Genomic DNA, 22,433 nt, shown 5'->3' with positions numbered 1-22,433 from the left:
GTAGATGTAAATCTAATCATTTTCCCTCCTGGGCTTGACTGGCAGAGAGCTCATGCATTACTGTGCTACTGACCTTGGGAATTCCAAATTCTGTCCCCAACACTGACCAGGTAGATTCATAAGAGCAGGTGCTTATCAAGTGGTGGGTTGGTATCTCAACTTACATTGAGAGTCAGTGACAGTTAACAAAATCATTTATTAAGGTCTTACTGGTAGATCTGTTTTGAAGAATGAAATAGGACTGAATCACGTAACTTCAGATGATCTTGGCGCAGCCAGACTTTCAGTGGGATGGGTCCTTCCTCCACTGAGGAATACCCCTCTTGTCACTTCCACTGGCCTTCACAGTAGAACCTCTCTGAAGCTGGCTTTGACATGATGTATTCCAAGGTCCCTTGCCCCTATGGCATTCCTAGTTCTAAGGTCCCTCCCAGCTCTGACATCCCCTGTTCCAAGGTCCCTTCCAGTTCTTGACATCCCATGTTCTAAGGCACCTCCCAGCCCTGATATCCCATGTTCTAAGGTCTCTCCTTTGGAATCCCTGCTCTGCAGCTGACCGGCCAGCCCAGCAGAGTGCCCTTGGACAAATCATATAACCTCCCAAGGCCCCAGTATCCTCATTTCTAAAACTAGGAGGCTTCCTCAGATAAAAACTAACCTTTCCCTCGTGTTTTAAGGTTAGGGAAAGCTCTTACAGACATTTGAGCCTCCTGACAAGTCACTTGACCTGACTGAGCCTCAGTTTCCTCCCCCTCTAAAATGGGATAATAACCCCTTCACCACTGACCTTGTAGGGCTATTTTGAAGGAAATGTCTGGATTACAGGGCCTCCCCCTCTAGATCTTCAAATGTGGCCCTTTGACTGAAGGCCCTTCAGTGATCTTTGAGGTTGCAGGTTCCCCACCTCTGACTAGAACATGGTAGGTGCTTAGTAAATGCTTTTTATAAGGCTTTTTCTGGGAAAAGGAATTTCTTTTTAATCCTTCATTTCAAGAAATGGGAGGATGGAGAGGCAAGGTTCTGTGTCTCCTACCTCCTCTTCCCCTTCATGGCTTTGCCAGGGCTTGGCCTGGGCCTGCTGGCCAGCAGGAAATGGTCCATCCCTGGAGCCATAGATGCCCAGGCCACTGCCAGAGCAAACTTTCCCCATAAGTTTGGAATATTTAAGGTTGGAAAACTTGTGTGGGACCAGATTTAATTTCTAAAGGGGAAACAGAGCTTTTGAACTTCAAGGGGTCTTGGGGCAGATGCAGCAGGGGCTGCATTTGCAGGAGAGTATTCTGGAAGCCCTGTAGTGCTGGGAGGATCAGCCTGAGGGCAGGGATATCTAAGGATCTCCTGTCAGAACCAGACATAAAAAAGTGGACTCCTTAAATACTGTTTGCATAACCCAAATATTGGTGATGGGACTTTCCACAGTATTTTAAATATTTCCTTAATTTATTTACTCAGGGGAACAGTGAGGCATAACAAAAATTAAGTTAATTACACCATTAATTATTCAAAAAGCTTTTTGTTGTATAATCAAAAAATAAAAAAGCATTCCCTCAGAAATTAACTGACTCACTGGCCTTAGCAAGTTATTTACCTCTCCTGAGCCCACTTTCTCTTCAATAAAATGAAGGTGTTGGATGGATCATCTGTTATGCCCCTCCTGTATCTGACATCCCCTGTCCTAAGGCCCCTCCCGCCTCTGACATCCCCTGTTCTAAGGCCAGCCCCTCCCACCTCTGACATTCTCTGTTCTAAGGTCCCTCCTAGCTCTGACATCTCCTGTCCTAAGGCCCCTCCCACCTCAGACATCCCTGTTCTAAGGCCCCTCCCACCTTTGACATTCCCTGTTCTAAGGCCCCTCCCAACTCAGGTACCATTTCTACCATTTTACTGTGTTCATAAGTCATTTCACAGTAGAAAGAGGTCGCCATTGTTATTCATTGGTTTCAGTCCTGTCTGACTCTCTGTGACTCTATTTGGGGATTTCTTGGCAAAGATACTGGCGTGGTTTGCCGTTTCCTTCTCCAGTTCATTTTACAGATGAGGAAACTGAGGTAAACAGGGTTATGTGACTTGTCTAGGATCACACAGCTAGTAAGTGTCTGAGGCCAGATTTGAACTCAGGAAGATGAGTCTTCCTGACTCCAGGCCCAGCATTCTATCCACAGAGTCATGTAACTGCCCCAGGAAGTTGAACTAGATGCCCTCTAAGGTCCCAAGTGCCACTGCTCCCATCCACTGGGAGCAGGTCTGTCCCTGCAGATAAAGAACAGACTGACTGGACTGTGTACTTGATACCAAAGGGTTTGGGGTTATGTCTCCTCCAGCCCTTGGACAGCTCCTTCCAGTTTCTGTAGGACAAGGCTGTCCTCATGACCTCCATCTCCCTTCTCTGAAAGGTTCTCCTGATTTTCCACATTGTTGGCCACAGCCCTCATGCTGGCCAGGAATTCCAAACAGTCCCCTCAGGAAAGCGCCCATCCCCCAAATGTACACCTTCCAGATCTACCAAACCTCCATTCCAATGGACCTCCCTGTGGTATCCTTCAGAGCATTTCTAATCAAGGAATCTTGACTAGAATCAAGGAATTCTAAGAATCTTGAATCAAGAATCAAGGAATCCGGGCCAAGGGGTTAATGGTTGATAACAGGCTGTGTCTTTCTTCCTCAGCAGGTGAATTCAATTCCTTCTTAAGGTTTCACTGATGCCTTTCTAGACCCTGACCCTACCCTAGACTCCACTCTGGTGTTAAAAAAAAAATAAGATCACATTAAAACAAAATCAACCAACCACCTGGGATCAGATGAGATGTTTATAAAGTGTTTAACACAGTGGGGGGCACAGAGTAGGTGCTTTGTTCATTCCCTTACTCCGAAGGAGAGGGGAGTGGATTTCATTGCCAGCTCTGTGGAATCAGGCCTGTTTCTTGCTATGAGTAAAGTCCAACTGCCCTTTAGTGTTATTTTATTTACATAGAAGTAGTCATAGTAGTAGTACCGTGTTTCCCCGATAATAAGACCTATCCCGAAAATAAGCCCTCCCCTTACTGTGTAAGATTCCTCTAAAATAAGCCCTCCCCTGAAAATATGCCCTATTGAGATTGCTACTGTAGTGAAGGTGATCCCCTGCGCTACACGCTACATTACAGTACCCTCTGTATGCACCGTCCCCCCTCCCCGGTGAAACGCACGCCGCACTCAGAGCTGCATCCAATCAGAGCTGCAGCAGTGAGCGCGTCATCCTATTCTTCCCCAGTGATTTGTTTGCTGGTGCCATTGAGAGCAGTGCCGCGGAGGAGAGCTGAGGCAGGACAACATAAGCCCTCCCCTGAAAATAAGCCCTCTGGTGTTTTTCTTTCAAAAAAATTTAATAAGACAGTGTCTTATTATCGGGGAAACACAGTAGTAGTAGTAGTAGCAGCAGCAGCAGCAGCAATACTACTAATAATAACTAGTAGCATATAACATATAATAGTATATTATAATAAGCCGGCATTTCTGCTTTAAAGTTGGCAAGGAGCTTTTATACAAATTATCTCATTTGATCCTCTCAAGGAGAGGAGAAGAGAGAACAAGCATTTATTAAGCACCTACTATATGCCAGACACTTTGCTAAGTGATTTGCAAACATTCTCTCATTCACGTCTCTTCACAGTCCTATAAAACAAGTGCTATTCCCCATTTTACCCAAAGAGAAAACTGAGCTCCAGGGAGTCAAGTCAATAAGCATCTATTAGGCACCCAGTATGTTCTCCTTTCTCCCAGAATCTCCAAAATGATACAGCCCAAGTTCAAAAATAATCACCTACTTTGAACTCTGGGGTCATATCTCCTTGGGTATCTCTTTGTTTCCATAGCAATGAAGGTCCCATGGGATCCAAAGATGTAGTCCAGAAGGGACCATAGATAGGGATGATGTAGTCATCTGTGTTACAGATGAGATCATAAATGTAGAGCTAGAAGGGTCCAAACCCATCCTTCACAAATGAGGAACAGAGACCAGGAGAGGTTAGGTGACCTGCCCAGGGTCACATGGTGCTGGAGGTGGTATCTGAACACAAGTTTTTCAGACTGCCAGAACCAGCCCCCTATCGATGACTTGGTCATTCACCTAGGTAGTAAATACTTAGCAAAGCTGGGACTCCAAACCCCAGCCTTTTGACAGGATCCAGTGGTGTTTCTTCTGTACACAGTTACTCTCCCATACATGGTGCCAGCTGTGGTCTGTTCTAGTCATGGGTCAAGTCTCTTCCTCTACCTTAGCCAAAAAATGAGTCCACAGAAGGGCACCGCAAACCAAGCCCCCTCCTGAGACCTGCTGTCACTGAAAAGATGCCCTTGCATGACTCCGACTTCCCATACTCAACCCAAACCCCGTCCTCATGAGTCAGGATCCATGTTGGCCCAGAGATCAGCAGCCCTTTATTTGCTATTTATTGCATTTTGGAAAAGAACTTGGTGTAATAAAAGCAGGGCTCTAGAAACGAAAACTCATTAAGTTGTTTTTCACTTTAGGGACCCTGGAGGAAGCAAAAGTACATTAAAAAAAATCAATAAGGAGAAGGTGATATTACACAGATGGGAGCACTTCGTCACGCCGCCAAAGGTAAACCCACCCTAACTTCTACATTAAGGCTTGAACCCCTCCTTGCCCCGCCCCCTCTGCTGTCCCACCACCCTCACAGCCAGCTGGAACCATCCCACGGGTTTCTCCATTCCTCCAAATCTTTGATGAGTGTAAAATAAATTTAAATGTAAATAAATGTAAAATGAAAATGAGAGTAAAATGAATTTAGAGTTAAGAGGACCCAGGTTCAAATCCTGACTCAGTCCCTCTTTACCCATGTGTCTTAAAGGGTTTAGTCCTCTGCAGAATAAGAGAGTTGAACTTTGAGGAGTTCTTAACCTGGGATCCGTGAACTTGTTTTGAGAAATATTTCTGATAAATGCATTTTAATAGAGCCAGCTTCCTTTGTAAGTCGATGTGTTTTATGCATTAAAACCATTATTGTGAGAAGGCCTCCCAGGCCTCACCAGACCAAAGAGGCTGTTGGCACAAAGTCAGGTTAAGAACCCATGGATTCAATGACATCTAAAGCCCCTCCCACCCTGGACCAGATGGCCACGCCTCCCTCTCACGGCTTTGCAAAGAACAGTTTCATAAACTTTTAAGTGCTATGTCAATATAAGCTATTATTATTATTCTCTCCTAAAATTCCTTTCAGTGCTAACATCCTTTGATTCCAAGATCACTCCCAGCTCTAAAATTTTATTTTCCAAGGCTTCTCTCAGCTCTGACATCTCCTGTTCTAAGTCGCCTCCCAGCTTTGGCATCCCCTGTTCTAAGGTTCCCTCCCAGCTCTGACATCCCCTGTTCTAAGGCCCCTCCCAGTTATGACATTCCCTGTTGTAAGTCCCCTCCCAGCTCTTTCATTCCCTGTTCTAAGGCTTCTCACAGATCTGACTTGCTCTCATTGTTATTAATGCCATAATAGTTATTTTTAAAGGCAGCCTCCCTACATTGACTAGATCAGAAGTACAGGAGCCCTTCGAGGGCTGACACCAGTGCTTATCATCATGGGAACCTTGACCTCTGTTTCCAGTCTGGGCTGGCCCTCCTCTCCCTAGGCAGCCTGGGGGCCTCACCATTTTAATGCCAGATTTAATTCAGGCATCCCATTGGCATGGCCCACTGCAGCTCAGAGCTCCTGAGCCCCAGAGATTGGCCAGCCTCAGCCTCCTGCTGATACCCAGTATTCTAAGGCCTCTCTCCTATCCAACATCCGATGAATCCAGGCCCTTTGGCATTCTTATAATCCTCATCATCTCCAAAACCTCTTGACATAGTTGTAAAAACCTAGACTAGGCACTCAGGTCTCCAGCCACCTCTGCAGTAGAACACAACAGCTGCTTAACACCACCCAAGAGTTAAATAGAAAGAAGCAGGATGAGGCATTCATCCCAGAAAGAGTCGGCTCAAATCCAGTGACTTCAGCAGTTCTTGAGAGCCAACTCTCAATTCCCCCCAAAGTATGGCCAAAGGAAGGGCTGGCCCGCCCTTCTGCTCCATTTTGTTTTTCCCTGCCACGAAAGGAAGCAGGAACGTTGGCATTTCTGTCGAGGGGTGGCTGAACAAGCATTCATTAACCACCCTAACTGGAAATAGTTACTTTGGAAATGCCATTAGAAATCCTGGGTTCGAACGAGGACCAGTCTCCTCAAAAGCCTGTTGGCCATTAAGAATCCTAGATCTGGAAAAGATTGACCCTTAGTTTCACAGGGAGGGAAGAGGTTAAGTGACCTCCCTAAGGTCACCCAGCTAGTTAATAGAGAAAGGCAAAAGCCAAGCTCAGGTCTCCAGATTCTCAGGCCCAGGACACTTTCCACAGGCTGATTTGATGACCTAGCTTTTCAAGGCCAAGTGGATACAATCATTATTTTTTTCCCCACCAGAATCAGAAATTAATTTCCTGCAGTGTAGGGAAGGCAGAGGCAGTTAGGGCATTTATCACCCGATGCTCTCTCTCCCTGGGAGTTAGCAATTTTACCAATAGTCCCTTCTCAAAAGGAAGACAAGGAAGTCCCAAAGCAGAGACAAATTGACACAGAGGAACCGGGGTTTGTACCCTAACATTCAGGGTCCTCTCTTTTCTCACTACACTCCTGGCTTTTAAAAGTCTTAGGACTATAGAAGGAGGGAACAGAATCAAAGGGTTCCAGTGTGAAGAGTCCTAGATTTATAAAATCACAAGATGGAAGCTGAAACTATATCTCAATGACCACTCACTACCTGCATGACCTTGGTCAAATCACCTGCCCTCTCTGGGCTACCATTTCTCCATCTAGAAAATGAGTAAGATTCTCATCATCAAACATTTATTAAAGTGTCTACTAAGTTCCAGACCCCATATTCTCCTGAGTAGGGAGAGTAAAACACATTCCCCAGTAAGTAAATACAAAATAATTTCGGGTGAAAGGGAGTGTGATAATAAAGTCCTATAGAACCTCCCATAGCAGGTGGCATCCAAGCTTTCCTTTGGAAGAAGCTGAGGACCCCTGAGATTTACAGCTGGAAGGAACCTGAGAGACTGACCAGTACAACCTCTCATTTTACAGATCTGGAACTTAGAGACTAGGGAGGGTAAGTTTTTGACTTTTGACTCAAGGTCAAACAGGTTTTAAGTAGGTCAAGGCAGTCCCTTCTAAGGGTAGCTGAGAGTATAGTGCACAGAGCACAGGACCTGGAGTCAGAAAGACCTGCATTAAAAACCAGCCTCAGACACTTAATAGCTGTGTGACCCTGGACTAGTCACTTAACCTCAAGTTTCTCATCTGTAGAATGGGGATAATAATAGTTTCTGGCTCCCGGGGCTGTTGCACGGATCAAACATTGTAAAGTGCTTAACACAGGGCTTGGCACATAGCCTAGGTTGCTATATACATGTTAATTATTGAGGGAATTGTGGGAAAATTGTGGAATAATGCAAGAAATTACCTCTCCCAGATCCCTCCCTCCCCCAAAAAAAAGTTAATGTGTCAAATTTTAGAGTTTTATTTTAGAGCAACAGAAATAATTAAGTCAGGGTAAAGCAGTTGTCCAGCCTAAGATAATTTGGGAGGATGTTTGGAAAGATCTGATCTCCAGGTGGTGGTCTGGCCTCTATGTCACCAAGCAGTAAGCCCTGGAGGAAACTGTGTCAGGGCAGCTGAGGCTTCAGGAACTTTTGTCCCATGCCAGTGTGGGGATGCAGTGGCTGATCAGGGGAAGATAGCAGGGGGCCCTTCGCTGGCACTGAAGGTGGGGCCCAGACATTCAGTCCTGGGCTGTGTCTGCCAGCAAGAAGGAGCGAGAACATGCCAATGAGTCCAGTCACAGAGGGGTAGGGGGCTCTGTGATGGCTTGTAGGAGAGCAAAGTCCCTGGTTTCAGTTCTAGGGCAGAGGGGCAAGCTGACTTATGGCCTCTGATCAGTGGTACTTTTAGTGGGGAGGGAGGCAGGAAGAGAATTTGCTGTGCTGTGGCAGTGGAACTGCCGACCCTGGTTGCCCACTCAGGGAAGAAGAGAAATACCTGAGATAACTCACAGACCAAGACATGAGCCAGAAGAGCAGTGACCACACCTGGCCTTGGATCATAGAACACTGAAAAAAGTAAAAAAGTCAAGGGCCTCCAGATTGAGCCCTGAAAACAACAGCATGAAAAATGTGAAGCCTGAGACATTATCCTCCACATCCTGGGAGCAGAGTCTAACTCTAACATAAAGTTTAACTAAAAATGAGCTGTTTAAGAAAATGAGTAAACAAAAAAGGAAAAAACCTAACCGTAGATAGTTACTATGGTGATAGAGATCAGGGTTCAAACTTAGAAGATAATGAAGTCAAAACAGTTACTTGTAAAGCTTCAAAGAAAACTGTAAAATGGTCACAAGCCATAAGAGAGGTAGAGAGAAAATTGGGAAAAGAAATAAGTAATACAAGAAAATAAAAAAAAAATATGAAAAGAAAGTCAACCAATTGGAAAAAGTGATTCAAAAACTTTAAGGAGAAAATAACTCCTTAGAAATTAGAATTGGGCAAGAAGAAGCTAATGACTTCATAAGATATTAAGAAATAATTAAACTTAAAAGAAAGAAAAAATAGGAGAGAACTTGAAATATCTCATTGGAAAAAAAAAACTGACCTGGAAAACAGATCAGGGAGAGAGAAGAATTGTTGGACTACCTGAAAGTCATGACCTGAAAGTTATGTCCTTAAAGTTATGACCTAAAAGTCATGGTCAAAGCAAAAGTCAAGACACTATACTTCAAGAAAATGTTAAGGAAAATTGCTCTGAAGTTTTAAAATTAGAGGGTAAAATAGACATGGAAAAAATCGACTTACCACCTGAAAGAGATTCCAAGATGAAAACTCAAAGGAACATTATAGCTAAGTTTCAAAGGTCCTGTGTCAGAGAGAAAATATTACAAGCAACTAGAAAGAAATAATTTAAATATTGTAGAGCTCAGGATAACACAAGATTTTGCAGCTTCTACATTAAAAGACTGAAGGGCATAAAAATGATATTCCAAAGAGCAAAGGACTTAGGTTTCCAACCAAAAATAACCTACCCAGCAAAACTGAGCATAACACTGCAAGGGGAAAAAATTATGTTTAATGAATTTTAATGAATTTAATGAAGACTTTCAGGCATTCTTGAAGAAAAGACCAGAACTGAGAAGAAAATTTGGTTTACAAATGCAAAAGTAGGGAGTAACATAAGAAAGTAAACATGAAAAACTAATCATAAGGGATTTAATAAGCTTAAAGTGTTTTCTAGTAATATGGGATAATGATATTTGTAACTCTTAAGAATGTGATCATTACTAGGGTAGTTTAAAAGAGTATACATAAATAGAGAAGTTGGGGTTAACTTGATTATGATGAAACGATCCTGAGAAAATAAAATTGGGTAGGGAGAGGTAAAATGGAGCAATTATCTTATTTAAAAAAAGATATGAATGGAAGAACTTTTAGAGTGAAAGAGAAGATTGGCTGGAGGGCAGTCAGCACAGGAAATGTATTCTCATCAGAAGTGGTTTAAAGAAGGAATAGCATGTACATATAGTTGGCATAAAAGTATTCTTAACTTCCAGAGAAAAGAATATATAGACCAGGGAGGGTAGTGGTCAGAAGTAAATTAGACTTCTGAGAAGGGATGGGGGAGAGAAAGACAGAGATAAAGAGAAAGACAGAGAAAGAAACAGAGTTAGAGAGAGATAAACATTTGGGGGAAAAATAGGATTGAGGGATATATACTAGAAATTATAACTTTAAGTGTGAATGGAATGAACTTGCCCATAAAACAAAAATGGTTAACAGAATGGATCAAAAAACAGAACCTGACAATATGTTGTTTACAAGAAACACGTTTTTAAATGAGAGGCACATGTAGCAAAAATAAAAGGCTGGAGAAGAATTTATTTTTGCTTCAGCTCATGTTAAAAAAAATGTAGGGGCAGCAATTATGACCTCAAACAAAAGTTAAAACTAAAATCACCTGAATTAAGAGAGATAAGGAGGAAAACTGCATTATATTAAAAGATACCATAGATAATGAAATAATATCAATACTAAATGCATGCACCAAAATGCAAGAGCATTCATATTTATAAAGGAAAAGATATATGCATTATAGGTAGAAATAGCAAAACTATAATAGTGAGGGACTTCAACTTTCCTCTCAGAACTAGATAAATCCAACTAAAAAATAAATAAGGAAGAAGTCAAGGAGATGAATAGAATCTTAGATTAGCTAGATATGATACACATCTGGAGAGAACTGAATGGGAATAGAAAGGAATATACCTTTTTCTTAGCAGTATATGGCAACTTTGTTAAAACTGACCATATATTAGAATATAAAAACGTCAAATGCATAAAAAAACCAGAAATTTTAAATGTATCTTTTTCAGAGCATGATGCAATAAAAATTACATTTTAAAAAGGACCATGGAAACATAGATTAAAAATTAGTTGGGGGGGTAGCTAGGTGGCACATGAATAGAGCACCTGCTCTGGAGTCAGAAAGACCTGAGTTCAAATACAGCCTCAGACACAACACAAAACTAGCCATGTGACCTTGGGCAAATCACTTAATCCCAATTGCTCTGCCTTCCCCCTCCAAAAAAAAAAATTAGTTGGAAACTAAATAACCTAATCTTAAAAGAATGAGTGTGTCAAAGAACAAATCATAGAAATGATAAATAATTGTATTAAAGAGAATGATAATAATGAGACAACATACCAAAAGTTATGGGATGAAACAAAAGTGGTAATCAGAGGAAAATTTGTATTACTAAATACATCAATAAAATAGAGAAAGGGGGCGGCCAGGTAGCACAGTGAGTAAAAGCTAAAAAAAACCGGCCCCAGAGTTGGGATAACCTGGGATCGAATCCAAGCTCAGACACTTAGCACCCACCCAGAAACACCTGGCCATGTAGCCTTGAGCAAGTTACTTAATCCCAATTGCTTAGGGGTGGCCAGGTGGCACAGCAAGTAAGAGCAGTGGCCCCAGAGTCTGGATAACCTGGGATTGAATCCGGGCTCAGATACTTAGCACCACACCCAGAAATAACTGGCCATGTAACCTTGAGCAAGTTACTTAACCCCAATTGCTTTAATAAATAAATGAATGAATGAATGAATAAAATAAAGAGGAGATCAATGAATTGAGTATGCAATTTAAAAAAACTAGAAAAATTTAAAATCCTCAATTAAACATCAGATTGGAAAATCTAGAAAATTAAAGGCGAGACTAATAAAACTGAACATAAGAAAACCATTGAATTAATAAATAAAACTAAGCATTGGCTTTCATAAAAAATAAAATTGATAAGAAAAAATCGGTTAGTATGAATTTGAAAAGAGAGAAAACCAAAGCATTAGCATGAAAAATGAAAAAAGGTGAATACACTATTAATGAAGATAAAATTAAAACTATTATTAAAAGTTATTTTGCCCAATTGTAGGCCAATAAATGTAATAATTTAAGAGAAGTGGAAGAATACTTATAAAAATATAAATTGCCCAGATTAACAGAAGAGGAAAAAAATAGTTAAATAAATCTATTTTAGAAAAAGGAAATTAAACTGGCCATAAATGGGCTTTCTAAGGAAAAACATATCAGGACTAGATGAATTTATAAGTGATTCTACCAAACATTTAAAGATCAATTAATTTTGATATAAAATAAATTACTTGGAATGACAGGCAAAGAAGGAGTCCTATCAAACTCCTGAAACAAATATGATGCTGATACCTAAACCAGGAAGAGCAACATCAGAATAAGAAAATTATAGACCAATTTCATTTATGAGTATTCATGCAAAAGTCCTAAACAAAATACTAGCTAGCTAGGAGAATACAGCAATATATCACAAAGATTATACAATGCGACCAAATGGAATTTATACCAGGAATGCAGGACTGGTTCAACATAGTTAAAGCTATTACTATAACAAAAGCAATCAAAATAATATTATTTTATCAATAGATGCAGAAAAAGCTTTTGAAAAAATGAAACATAAAAACACTTGAAAGCATAGTTAAAATGATCAGAATTATCTACCTAAAACCATTAACAAGCATTATCTGTAATGGGGATAAGCTAAAAAACTTTCCCAGTAAGACCAGGCGTAAAAGAGGAATCTCTATTATCATCACTATTGGTGGAAATAGCAAAAAATAGCAAAAAAAAAATCATACTAGAAATGCTACCAATAGCAATAAGAAAAGAAAAATAAATTCAGGGAATCAGAATGGTCAATGAGGTAATAAGACTATCCTTTTGGCAGACAATATAATGTTATCCTTGGAAAATCAAGCAAAATTCAATTAAAAATTAGTTAAAACCATTAACAATTTTAGCAAAAGAGCAAGATAAAAGATTGACCTTCTCTAATGTGGGGTTGGAAGGGAAGATGAGAGACAACTCAGAACTCAAAATGTAACCAAAAAATAATAAAATTAATTTTTCTTTAAAATAAATAAATAAATGTTTATTATTATTTCTAGCTCCAAATTTGTTAGTATTTTCCCAAAAAACTGCCTATTCATATTCTGGGTCCATTTATCAATTGGGAAATGATTCCTATTCTTTACAAATTTGATTCAGTTCTCTCTATAGTTGTGATATGAGACCTCTAGCATTTGGAGTGCTACCATGTGAAGGAACAAATAGCCTTGTTCTCTTTGGACCCAGAGGTCAGAATCAGAAGCACATTGGGGAGCAGAGGTTCCCAAGAGGCCAGTTTTGACTTTATATCAGGGAAAACTTCCTAACATTTAGCACCAAGAGTGAGATGGGCAGCCTTGAGAGGTGATGGGCTCTCCTTCCTTGGAGGTCTTCAGAGTGTAACTAAATGATCCCTTATTGAGATGCTATGGTTATGATACTTTTCATAAGAGGGATGGACCAGGTGGTCATTGAGGTCCATTCCTACTCTCAAATTCTTCATTTAGTTAAATCTTTGGTCCTCTGACATCAACAGCTTTAGCTGTTTGGTGATCCCTGATAAAACCTGGAGGTGAGAACCAGATTTTACCCCTTATTTTTTATGTTTGCTAGATTGGTTCTTTTTCTCAATGGTTATTGATATACATATAAAGTGCTGATAAATACCTACTATGTATAAGTACCTACTATGTGCCAGGTCCGGAGCTGGGCACTTAGAAATTTAAGACCAGAATGAAATAATCCTGGACTTTAAAGAGCTTCCCATTTGGGTTCAGCTAGATGGCTTCAAAAGTCCCTTCCCACGTGAAACCTTTCCAACTGCCAGTTCTTCCGGTTTGGTTCTTCTTGGTTCTTCTCCCCCACCAATTACTTTTATTTTATATATGTGTATGTGTTATCATCTTTTATAGACTATAAGCCCTTTGAGGGATGGCACGATTTCATTTGCTTGTTGATCAGTCAATTGATTCCAACCCTTATTTCCTTCCCCAATCTGACTCTGTCATGGGAATTTCTTTTTCTTCTTCCTCCTAGTCCAAGAAATATAAAATACCAGCTCCTCGGATCATAGCCAGCCGGAAGCCAAGCCGGAGAGCATCGACCATCAGCCTTACCCGTACAAGCGGGGGCTCATCTCCACAGAGCAGCATGCTGTCGGTGAACCCTACTGGCTCCGATGAGCCCCAGAGCACTGTAACCCTGGGCACTAGCAGCAAAGACTTGGAAGACAATGAGTCTTCGTCCACCAAGCAGGATGAGGAGAACATCCCCATCAGTGAGTGCTATATCTTTCCCCACCCCATGCTTTTTTTACTCTTTTCTCTCACTGTCCACCCTGTGAACCAATTACAAGGTTGGAGGGGGAGGGGGGAAGAATGTGTTCATTATCCTGGAAATGCCAAGAATGGCAGTGTAGGGGATATTGAATTTGATTGAGTCACAAGAGATGAATTCAAGTCCTGACTATGATTAACTCATTGTCACACAATGGGGATATGAGAATGTAGACACATTTCCTCCACCTTCACAAGGATGCTCCTTCAAAACAGTTGTAGATGGTAATAGTAGATAGAGTTCTGGGCCTGGAATCGAGAAGACTTGAATTCAAATCTAGCTGGGGCAAGTCACTTCTCCACTGCCTGCCTCAGTTTCCCCAACTGTAAAATTTGGATCATAATAACACAAACCTCCTAGGGTTATTGTCCAGTTTTAATTTGTAAAGCTCTGAGTACAGTGCCTGGCACACATAGATATTTGTTTCCTTCCTTCCATGATTCATAGACACAAATATTTAAAAGAGAGCATGCTTTTATGGCACAAGATTTAGAGAAAAAAAAATAAAGGTTCAGATCCAACCTCTGACACTAATGACCTATTTGGCCTTGGCAAGACATTTTCTCTACCGTAAAATGAGAGAGTTGTGCCAAATGGATGCCAAGACCTGCTCTGTCCAGAAGTTCATTTCCTTGACCATAGCTGCATGTAGAATGACCACCCTGTTAAAAATGAGACTTCCCTGGGGCAATACATTTACTCTTCTGTTACTTGATATTAGCACCTGAGTTGGAGCCCCGACCCTATCACACACTGCATCTGTAAAATGGGGAAAATAACACCTATTCTGGCTGCCTCACATAACTGTTAAGAATTTGCTTTATACAACTATGGGATGCCCCAGAAATGAGAACTACTGTTATTTCTGCCAAGGGCCTGGCCTTAAGGAAAAGGTCAGGCCTTCTGAGACAATGTCCATTAAGCGAAGTACAATATTTCTTTAAAAAAAAAACAGACCTGTGATTTCATTGGATTGGCATAGGGAACTCCATGGGAGTAACTCCCTCTACCAATTAAGTTTAGTGTCTTAGAGAAGAGCCTGGGGCACTGAGAGGTTGTGGCTTGCCCAGGGTCACATCACATACATACATGTGTGCATATGTACATATGTATGTATATGTGTGTACATGTGTATATAGCTATGTGTGTATATATATGTATGTGTGTGTATCTCAAAGGCAAAATTCAAACTCATGTCTTCCTATCTCCCAGACCATCTCTCTATCTGCTATACTATACTTCCTGTCTCACTTTGCTCATCAAAGGGGATTAATAATATTGATTAAGATGAAGTAAACTTTATTTCTCTGTCCTATCCCATTCTAAACTGATCTTTTAACCATGAATTCATTAGGTATCAAATTCTCCCCCCCAAAAAATCATCCCATAAAAAGACGAAGGAACTGGGGTTTTCAGCCCAAAAAATGAGGATATCCTGGGAAGAGTGTGCTTCATAGCTGACTTCAGCGATCTGAAGGTCTGTCCCATAGGAGAGGGATAAGCCTAGCTCTGATTGATCCCAGAGGGAAGAATGGGTGAAACAATGGGTGGGAGTTAATGAGAAATAGACAAGGGTCAATGTAAGGAAACTTGTGTAGTGGCTAATGTGCTGAACCTGGAATCAGGAGGACCTGAGTTCAAATACTGGCCGTCTGACCTTGGTCAACTCACTTCTGTCAATCACATCTGTAAAATGGGCATGAAATCTGCTCTCCCTACCTCCTGGGGCTGTTGTGAATATTCACAATGATAGTGATCACAATAGCTCGCGTGTATGATATGGCTTTAAGGCAGGTCTGCACACCCTGCAGCCCACCAAAGGATTTGAACTTATAAAGATGAGTCTTCCTGACTCCAGGACTGACGCTCTGTCCACCAAGCCATCTAGCTAGCTTCATCAATGACACATTAAAAAAACAACAGCAGGAAGACAAAAAAATGGTAGCTTTTTTATATAAGTCAAATAGTTAAGATATACATAAATAGAGGCAGCATCTTCAGCCCTGGGAATGCTGTTTGATCTCAGCTTTGAAAGGGGCACTGGGTTTGATGGGGTAGAATTGCCCATAGCTTCTGCTGCATCAGAAGGTATACACTTGGGGCAGTGAGATGGCACAGTGAATAGAATCCTAGAGTCAGGAGGACCTGAGTTCAAATTCAGCCTCAGACAACACACTTCATTAGCTGCATGACCTTGGGCAAGTCACTTAACCCCAATTTCCCTACCTTTCCCCCTCAAAAAAAAAAGGTATACATTTGAAAAAAGACCTAAAAGAAGCTGTCCATGAAGTGGTCATCAGAAAGACTGCAACCTTTGAGTTATTATGAAGCATTACCTTTTTCTGCATTCTTACTGTTTCTCACAGATGCAATCTCAAATTGTTCCCTAATATATCAAAGCCTTAGAAAAAATTCAAAATTTTCAAAACAAGCCTTATAACAAGGCTGACTATAGATCTGAAAATAATCTGTATGGAGATTATATTTTAATCCAAGGGAGCTATTGTTCAGTCATTTTTTTAATCATATCCAACTCTTCGTGACCCCATTTGGGGTTTTCTTAGCTGAGATACTGGAGTGGTTTGCCCTCTCCTTCACCAGCTCGTTTTACAGATGAGGAAACTGAGGCAAACAGGGTGAAGTGACTTGCCCAGGGTCACCCAGCTAGTAAGTATCTGAGGCGAGATTTAAACTCATGAAGATGAGTCTTCCTGATTCCAGGCTCAGCACTCTATCTGCTGTGCCACCTAGCTGCCCTTAGAGAAGACCAGAACAGAGAGTGTCCAGATTTGTTAGTGACCATGACATGGATAAAGGGAGTGAGAGGAAAGGAAATGGAGGCAACTCAAGAGATTTAGACACAAAAGTGAGAGATAGAATAAAAGCTATTGGGGATGAATAGATATCTAACGAAAGTTGTTCAAGGATGGGGGAATCATGGGCATGTTTGGAGACAACCAATAGATAGGAAACAATTGGACTTTAGTGAAAGACTAGAGATGATAGAGTAGGCGATCTCTTGGAGAAAAGGGGCTGGAATGGTCTTGCTTGTCAGTGTCAAAGGGTCTGGCTGAAACTGAGACCACTGGACTTGGGTTGGTTTCTGTAAAACAGTCATTCTCAAGCTTTTATTTTATTTTATTTTTGTTCTCAAGATACCTTTACATGCTTAAAAATTATTGAGGATACCAAAGAGCCTTTGTTTATATGGGTCTATATCCATCCATACTAGAAATTAAAACTGAGAAATTGTTAAATAATTATTAGTTTATTTTAAGTAATTAATTGATAGTTTCAATAGTTATTAATCCATTTAACATAACTATAATAAATCCATTATATGTTAACATAAATATTTTTGTAAAAAGCAACTATTTTCCAAGAAAAAAATTAGTGAGGAAAGTGGTATTATTTTATATGTCTGGCTTAATAAAAAAAACTGGATTCTTGTAGCTGCTTCTGCATTCGATCTATGGTAATGTTGGTGTTTTGGTTGAAGTATGTGAAGAAAAATCTAGCCTCATCCCAGGATGATAGTTGGAAAAGGGAAGAGTATTTTAATATTTAATAAAATAATAATTTAATAGTAATTTAGTAGGTAAAATAACACTGTAGAATTGTTATGAAAAATTGTTTTGACCTCATAGATTCCCTGAAAGGGTCCTGGGGACCTCAGGGTTCTGCAGACCATGCTATGAGACATGATGCTATTAATGATATCAGCCTCCTCTCTTGTGATGGTTGCATTTCCCCCTGCAAACCTCCCCAGGAAACAGAGGGGCATGAGCACCTGTTTCAAGGTCTCAGCAGGCAGCACCAGCACCGGGAGCATTTCCCCAGCATGTTTACATTTCATAGGGGTTCTCCAGATCCCCTTTCTTCATCGGTGAACATCCCACTTTGCAAACCAGCTTTGAATCCCATCCCCTCCCAATTTTTTTTTCAGGCTAGACTCAGAGAACAGGGAGGGGCCCTGTTCCTATTTTGCACACATCAAAGCTCAGCTACATGATAGATGAAGCCCTGTACTTGCGGGCACAGTCCCTGCCCAAAGGCATTCTTTTCAAGTACAAATTGGTGGCAGGCAAGGGGAAATGTGGAACCTTACAAATGATCCTCTCAGAGAATGTTTCCCGGCTTTCCAGGGAATGGGGCTGGCTCTCACCAATTGGCATTCCAACCACTCCTGTGCGAGGTGCTAGACGCGAGGGTGATGGGCACCTCTAAAGTCATGGGGGATGGGGAATAGTGAGGCAGGGGAGGGGAGGTAGAAATCAGAAATCTTCACTTCCTCTGCAGGTGAGACCTTCAAAGGGGAAGGAAAGCAAAGAAAGCAGGCAGAGGCTGTTCTGTCCACAGTGGATAGAACATTGGGTCTGGAGTCAGGAAGACCTGAATTCAAATATGACCTCAAATGCTACCATCGTGACCCTGGGCAAGTCATCTGACCTGTATTTGCCTCAGTTTCCTCAACTGTAAATGGGGATTATAATAGCTAACATTTATATAGCACTAAGTACTTATGGGCAGCTAGGTGATGCCATGATGCAGAGAACAGCAGGCGTGGAGTCACAAAGATTCATCTTCTTAAATTCAAGACTGGCCTCAGACACTTCCTAGCTGTGTGACCCTGGGCAAGTCACTTAACCCTGTTTGCTTCCGTTTCCTCATCTGTAAAATGAGCCAGAGAAGGAAATGGCGAATCACTCCAGGATCTTTGCCAAGAAAATCCCAAATAGAGTCACGAAGAAAACAATTGAACAATATAATGGTGATGTCTTATCTGTATATATGTGTTTCACCAGGATAACGTAAGCCCCTTGTGCCTAACACAATTTGTTGTTGCTGTTTGTACACCACATCCGTGATTTCATTTGTCTAGACTGGGAATAAACTCTCCCTTCCATGCAGCTTGGGACCTCCTCTGAAATTAATTTTTTTATATTACATTATTAATTAAATAATTAGAGAGCTGTTTCTGGTCCTGAGAGGTTAACTTAACTTAGGTTAACCTACCCAGGGTCACAAAGCTAGTATGTATCAGCAGCAGGATTTGAACTCAGATCATTCTGAATTCAGGTCAGTTCCCTAAATACTCCAACCACATTGCCTCTTACCTGGCATATAGATAGTGGGCATTTAATCATTGTTTGTTGAATGGAATTAAAGGAAACCTCAACTTTCTCTCCTGGAAATCACTTCAAGATGGCAGTTGCTTGATGGTGTAAAGATAGTGTAATAACCCTGGGAGGGAGGGAGGAGAAGGGAGGGTCTCAATGGAGAGCACTAGCAGGGTCTCACATTCCTGCCACTTCCTTCTTTCCATCACATGGGATGACCTCTCCCGCTTTCCTCAGGTCTTCAGAAGCTCATGGAGATGGTGCGGGAAGATGCCAGAAGGACAGTCTGTGCAGAAGAGGATTCCTACAAAAAGTTTGCAAGGTATCATGCCCTGCTAGCTTGAGGAAAAGCTAGGGAGCTAGTTCCCCTTTCCTTATAGATCCACACAGAGGTGAGAGGCTGCCACGGTTGGCCAAAACCCTAGAGACGCTGAGATCGAACATTCAGGTCGCCATCCACCACGACCCCCTGGCTCTATGGCAAACACCCACCCCTACTACCCCAGGAGAACAGAGACTTCAGGATAAGGGACAATCAGCGCCTTGGTTCCCTGGGGGGGAGGGGGAGGGACCAAGCACAGACTCCAAGGAGATGATCTAATTGTTTATCTCCAAACTGCTTTCCTATGGCCCAGCACACCAGGGAAACAAAAAGATGACTCAGAAAGGGAAACCCCTGGGAAACACACAAAATGCAGCCATATTGGAAACCTCATCAGAGTCTATGGCCCTCTTCACAATGCGGTCCCCAGAATGGACACATTGAGCCATTCTATGGGTCCATGCACCCTCAAACATGTAGACCATGAGCCCCCACCAGTGAAGTTACTTTTACTGGTCAGATAGAGGACACAAGTACTGCAGAACAAAGGACTCTAACAAAAATAGTAAGATAAGTAGCAATAGAAGGAGCATTTTCCCCCTTGACCTAGGCATAGGCCCCCACAAATATACATATCACCAAGAAGACATACCTACGAAGGGACACACATTTAGGGAACATGTTATTTGGGCAGTGGAGATACTTCAGGCTCTGATGCTTCATTGCTGTTCAGCCATTTTTCAGCTGTGTCCTCCTTTGTGACCTCCTTCAGGCTATTCTTGACAAAGATATTGAGTGGTTTTGCCATTTCCTTCTCCAGCTCATTTGATAGATGATGAAACTGGGGCAAACAGGGTGAAGTGACTTAGCCAGGGTCACACAGCTAGGGAGTGTCTGAAACCAGATTTGAACTCAGGTCTTCCTGACTCCAGGTCCAGGACTTTATCCACTGAGACTCCTAGCTGCCCCAGTGTTCAAATGTTTAGGGTTTTCATGTGCACAGGGAGGAAGGGGAAGGGAAAGAGTAGGAAATAAGGATATAAATCCTACCATGTTGTAGTAGGCACTGTGCTAAGTGTTTTACAAATGTTTCATTTGAGGAGAAAAGAGGTAGAATGATAGTCCCATTTTTCCTGTGTGAGCCTGGATTCCAGATCCTATAATACTTCACCTTTAAATATAATTTACCTTGTCCTTGTCAAGAAATGACCTAGGATCCTGCCACTTGAAGGAACCTCAAAAAATCAACTAGTCCATCCCTTGTTTCAAGCCGGAACAGAATTCAAGCACTTTGGGTCTGTTGAGGGGCTTATTTGTACTTGACCATGTGATTTCATGATATAAGGAACTCCCATTAAAGAAACTCCCTCCACCAAAGCAGTTCAGTCATATTCCATTACTTGACGAGCTGAGAGGTTTGTATGACTTGCTCAGAGTCACACAGGCATTATTCTATGAAGTAAGACTAAAACCCAGACAGTTATAAGGAAGTTCATACCTCATTGGAGGTCTTCACAGAAAGTCTGAATGACCCCTTTTGGGGTCCTCCAGAAAGATCCTGTCCCTTTCAGATATGTTGTCACAGGGGTTACTTGTCGGATAGATGAGGGTCAACTACACAGCTGCTGAGACTCCTTTCAATTCTAGGATTCTGGGATACCACAATTTCCAGAAAAGGAAATTCTATAATTCCTTCATGGACCCCTGAGATCCATTGGCTAAACAGCGGTATAAGACGCAAAGAGAAAGGGATCTCTTAAAACCACAAATTAACATTGTCTATGTTGTATTGCGTTTTTCAAATTTTTTTTCCCTTTGGTTCTGCCAACTTGACTGAAGCATTAGATTCACAATCAGAAAAGCGTGCCTTCAAATCCCACCTGAGATACTTTACTAACTGTGATCCTAGCCAAGTCACTTAACTTCTGTTCGCCTCGGTTTCCTCATCTGTAAAATGGGGACAATGATAGCACCTAGCTCACAGGGCCATTGTGAGGTTCCTTCTACAAACTGCAAAACCTAGATTTGCTGGCCTTTAAGATTTCTTCCAAGTTCCATCTCTATGATCCCATGAGCATGTTAAGAAGAAGCTTTCCTTATCTTACAGCACTGTGTCCATCCTCAAGCCCTCCCTTAAGAGTGATGTGGCCTTACGGGACTCTGCCCTAAAGTCCAGGTAAGTCAATGTGGTGTGCACTGCACACCACCAGCTGGTCAGTCAGCCAAGAATGTTTATGAAGAGCTCCCAGTGTCCCTAGGCACTGTGCAAAATGCTAGAAATACAGATACAAATAAAAAGACAATCCCTACCCTCAAGGAGCTTACCTTCAAATGGGGAGATAAACAAGCAAATATGTACAAGTAAGGCAAGTAACTGAGAGGTGGAGAATTGGGGATGACACTCAGACTGTAAACTGGGGATGACAGGGGTGTGCTCATACAGGGGCCGGTTCCTCCCTTTGTTCCCCTCTTCACCTTCCCAGTGAGCCAGAGCCTGATGCTACAAGACAGGCAAATCCAGGTCCTTTTGATCACAGCTGGAGTGTAAATCACTTTACTCCAGTTGGCCAGGGAAGCCTTTGCAAGGGGGAAGACGAGAGGGAGACAGAGAGACAGACAGACAGACAGACACAGAAACAGACACAGAGACACAGAGAGAGACAAAGAGAGAGAGAGGACAGAGGAGAGAGACAGAGACAGACAGACAGAGAGAGAGATTAACACTAAAAGGACCAAGTGCATCAATTAGTGCAAAATTTTTCTTATAATTATTATAATTTATCTCTATTTTCTTTGTCTTACAGATTTAAAAAATCATGCTCTGGTTCAATTAACATATCTTGGTACTTCTATGTGTTCTTAAATTTAGGTGGTTTTTAAAAGTGAATAGGGTCTCACTGCCCTCTAGGGGTATTTTAGAGACTGTCTAATTTTAAGAAAAATCAGCCATTTGAAAAAAGTGGTATTAAAATACAAGCATATTTTAATTGTGCTTTATATTTTGCATGAAGAGTGGACAGGAGTCACTCGACTCTGCCCAAGTGACTTAGTTCTAATCAAAAGGGGACATCCAGGGGCAGCTAGGTGGCGCAGTAAATAGAGCATCGACCCTGGAATCAGGAGGACCTGAGTTCAAATCCAGCATCAGACACTTGACACTTAACTAG

General features: G+C 41.6%; 1 protein-coding gene across 1 annotated transcript in view; it reads left to right on the top strand.

The window, feature by feature from the left end:
• Positions 1–22,433, top strand: part of CCDC60 (coiled-coil domain containing 60) — a 219,047-nt gene that overhangs the window by 172,884 nt on the left and 23,730 nt on the right. The window contains exons 7-10 of the mRNA XM_069081446.1: positions 4,510–4,600; positions 13,525–13,765; positions 19,182–19,266; positions 21,374–21,442. Of these exons, the coding sequence (XP_068937547.1) occupies positions 4,510–4,600; positions 13,525–13,765; positions 19,182–19,266; positions 21,374–21,442 (486 nt within the window). The remainder of the gene's footprint in view (positions 1–4,509; positions 4,601–13,524; positions 13,766–19,181; positions 19,267–21,373; positions 21,443–22,433) is intronic.

Source organism: Petaurus breviceps, unplaced genomic scaffold (genome assembly GCF_028583685.1).
Source record: "Petaurus breviceps papuanus isolate PSGF00001 unplaced genomic scaffold, PetGlider_PUasm1.0 99, whole genome shotgun sequence".
Taxonomy (NCBI): Eukaryota; Metazoa; Chordata; class Mammalia; order Diprotodontia; family Petauridae; genus Petaurus; species Petaurus breviceps.
This window is presented reverse-complemented; position numbering and strand designations above follow the sequence as displayed.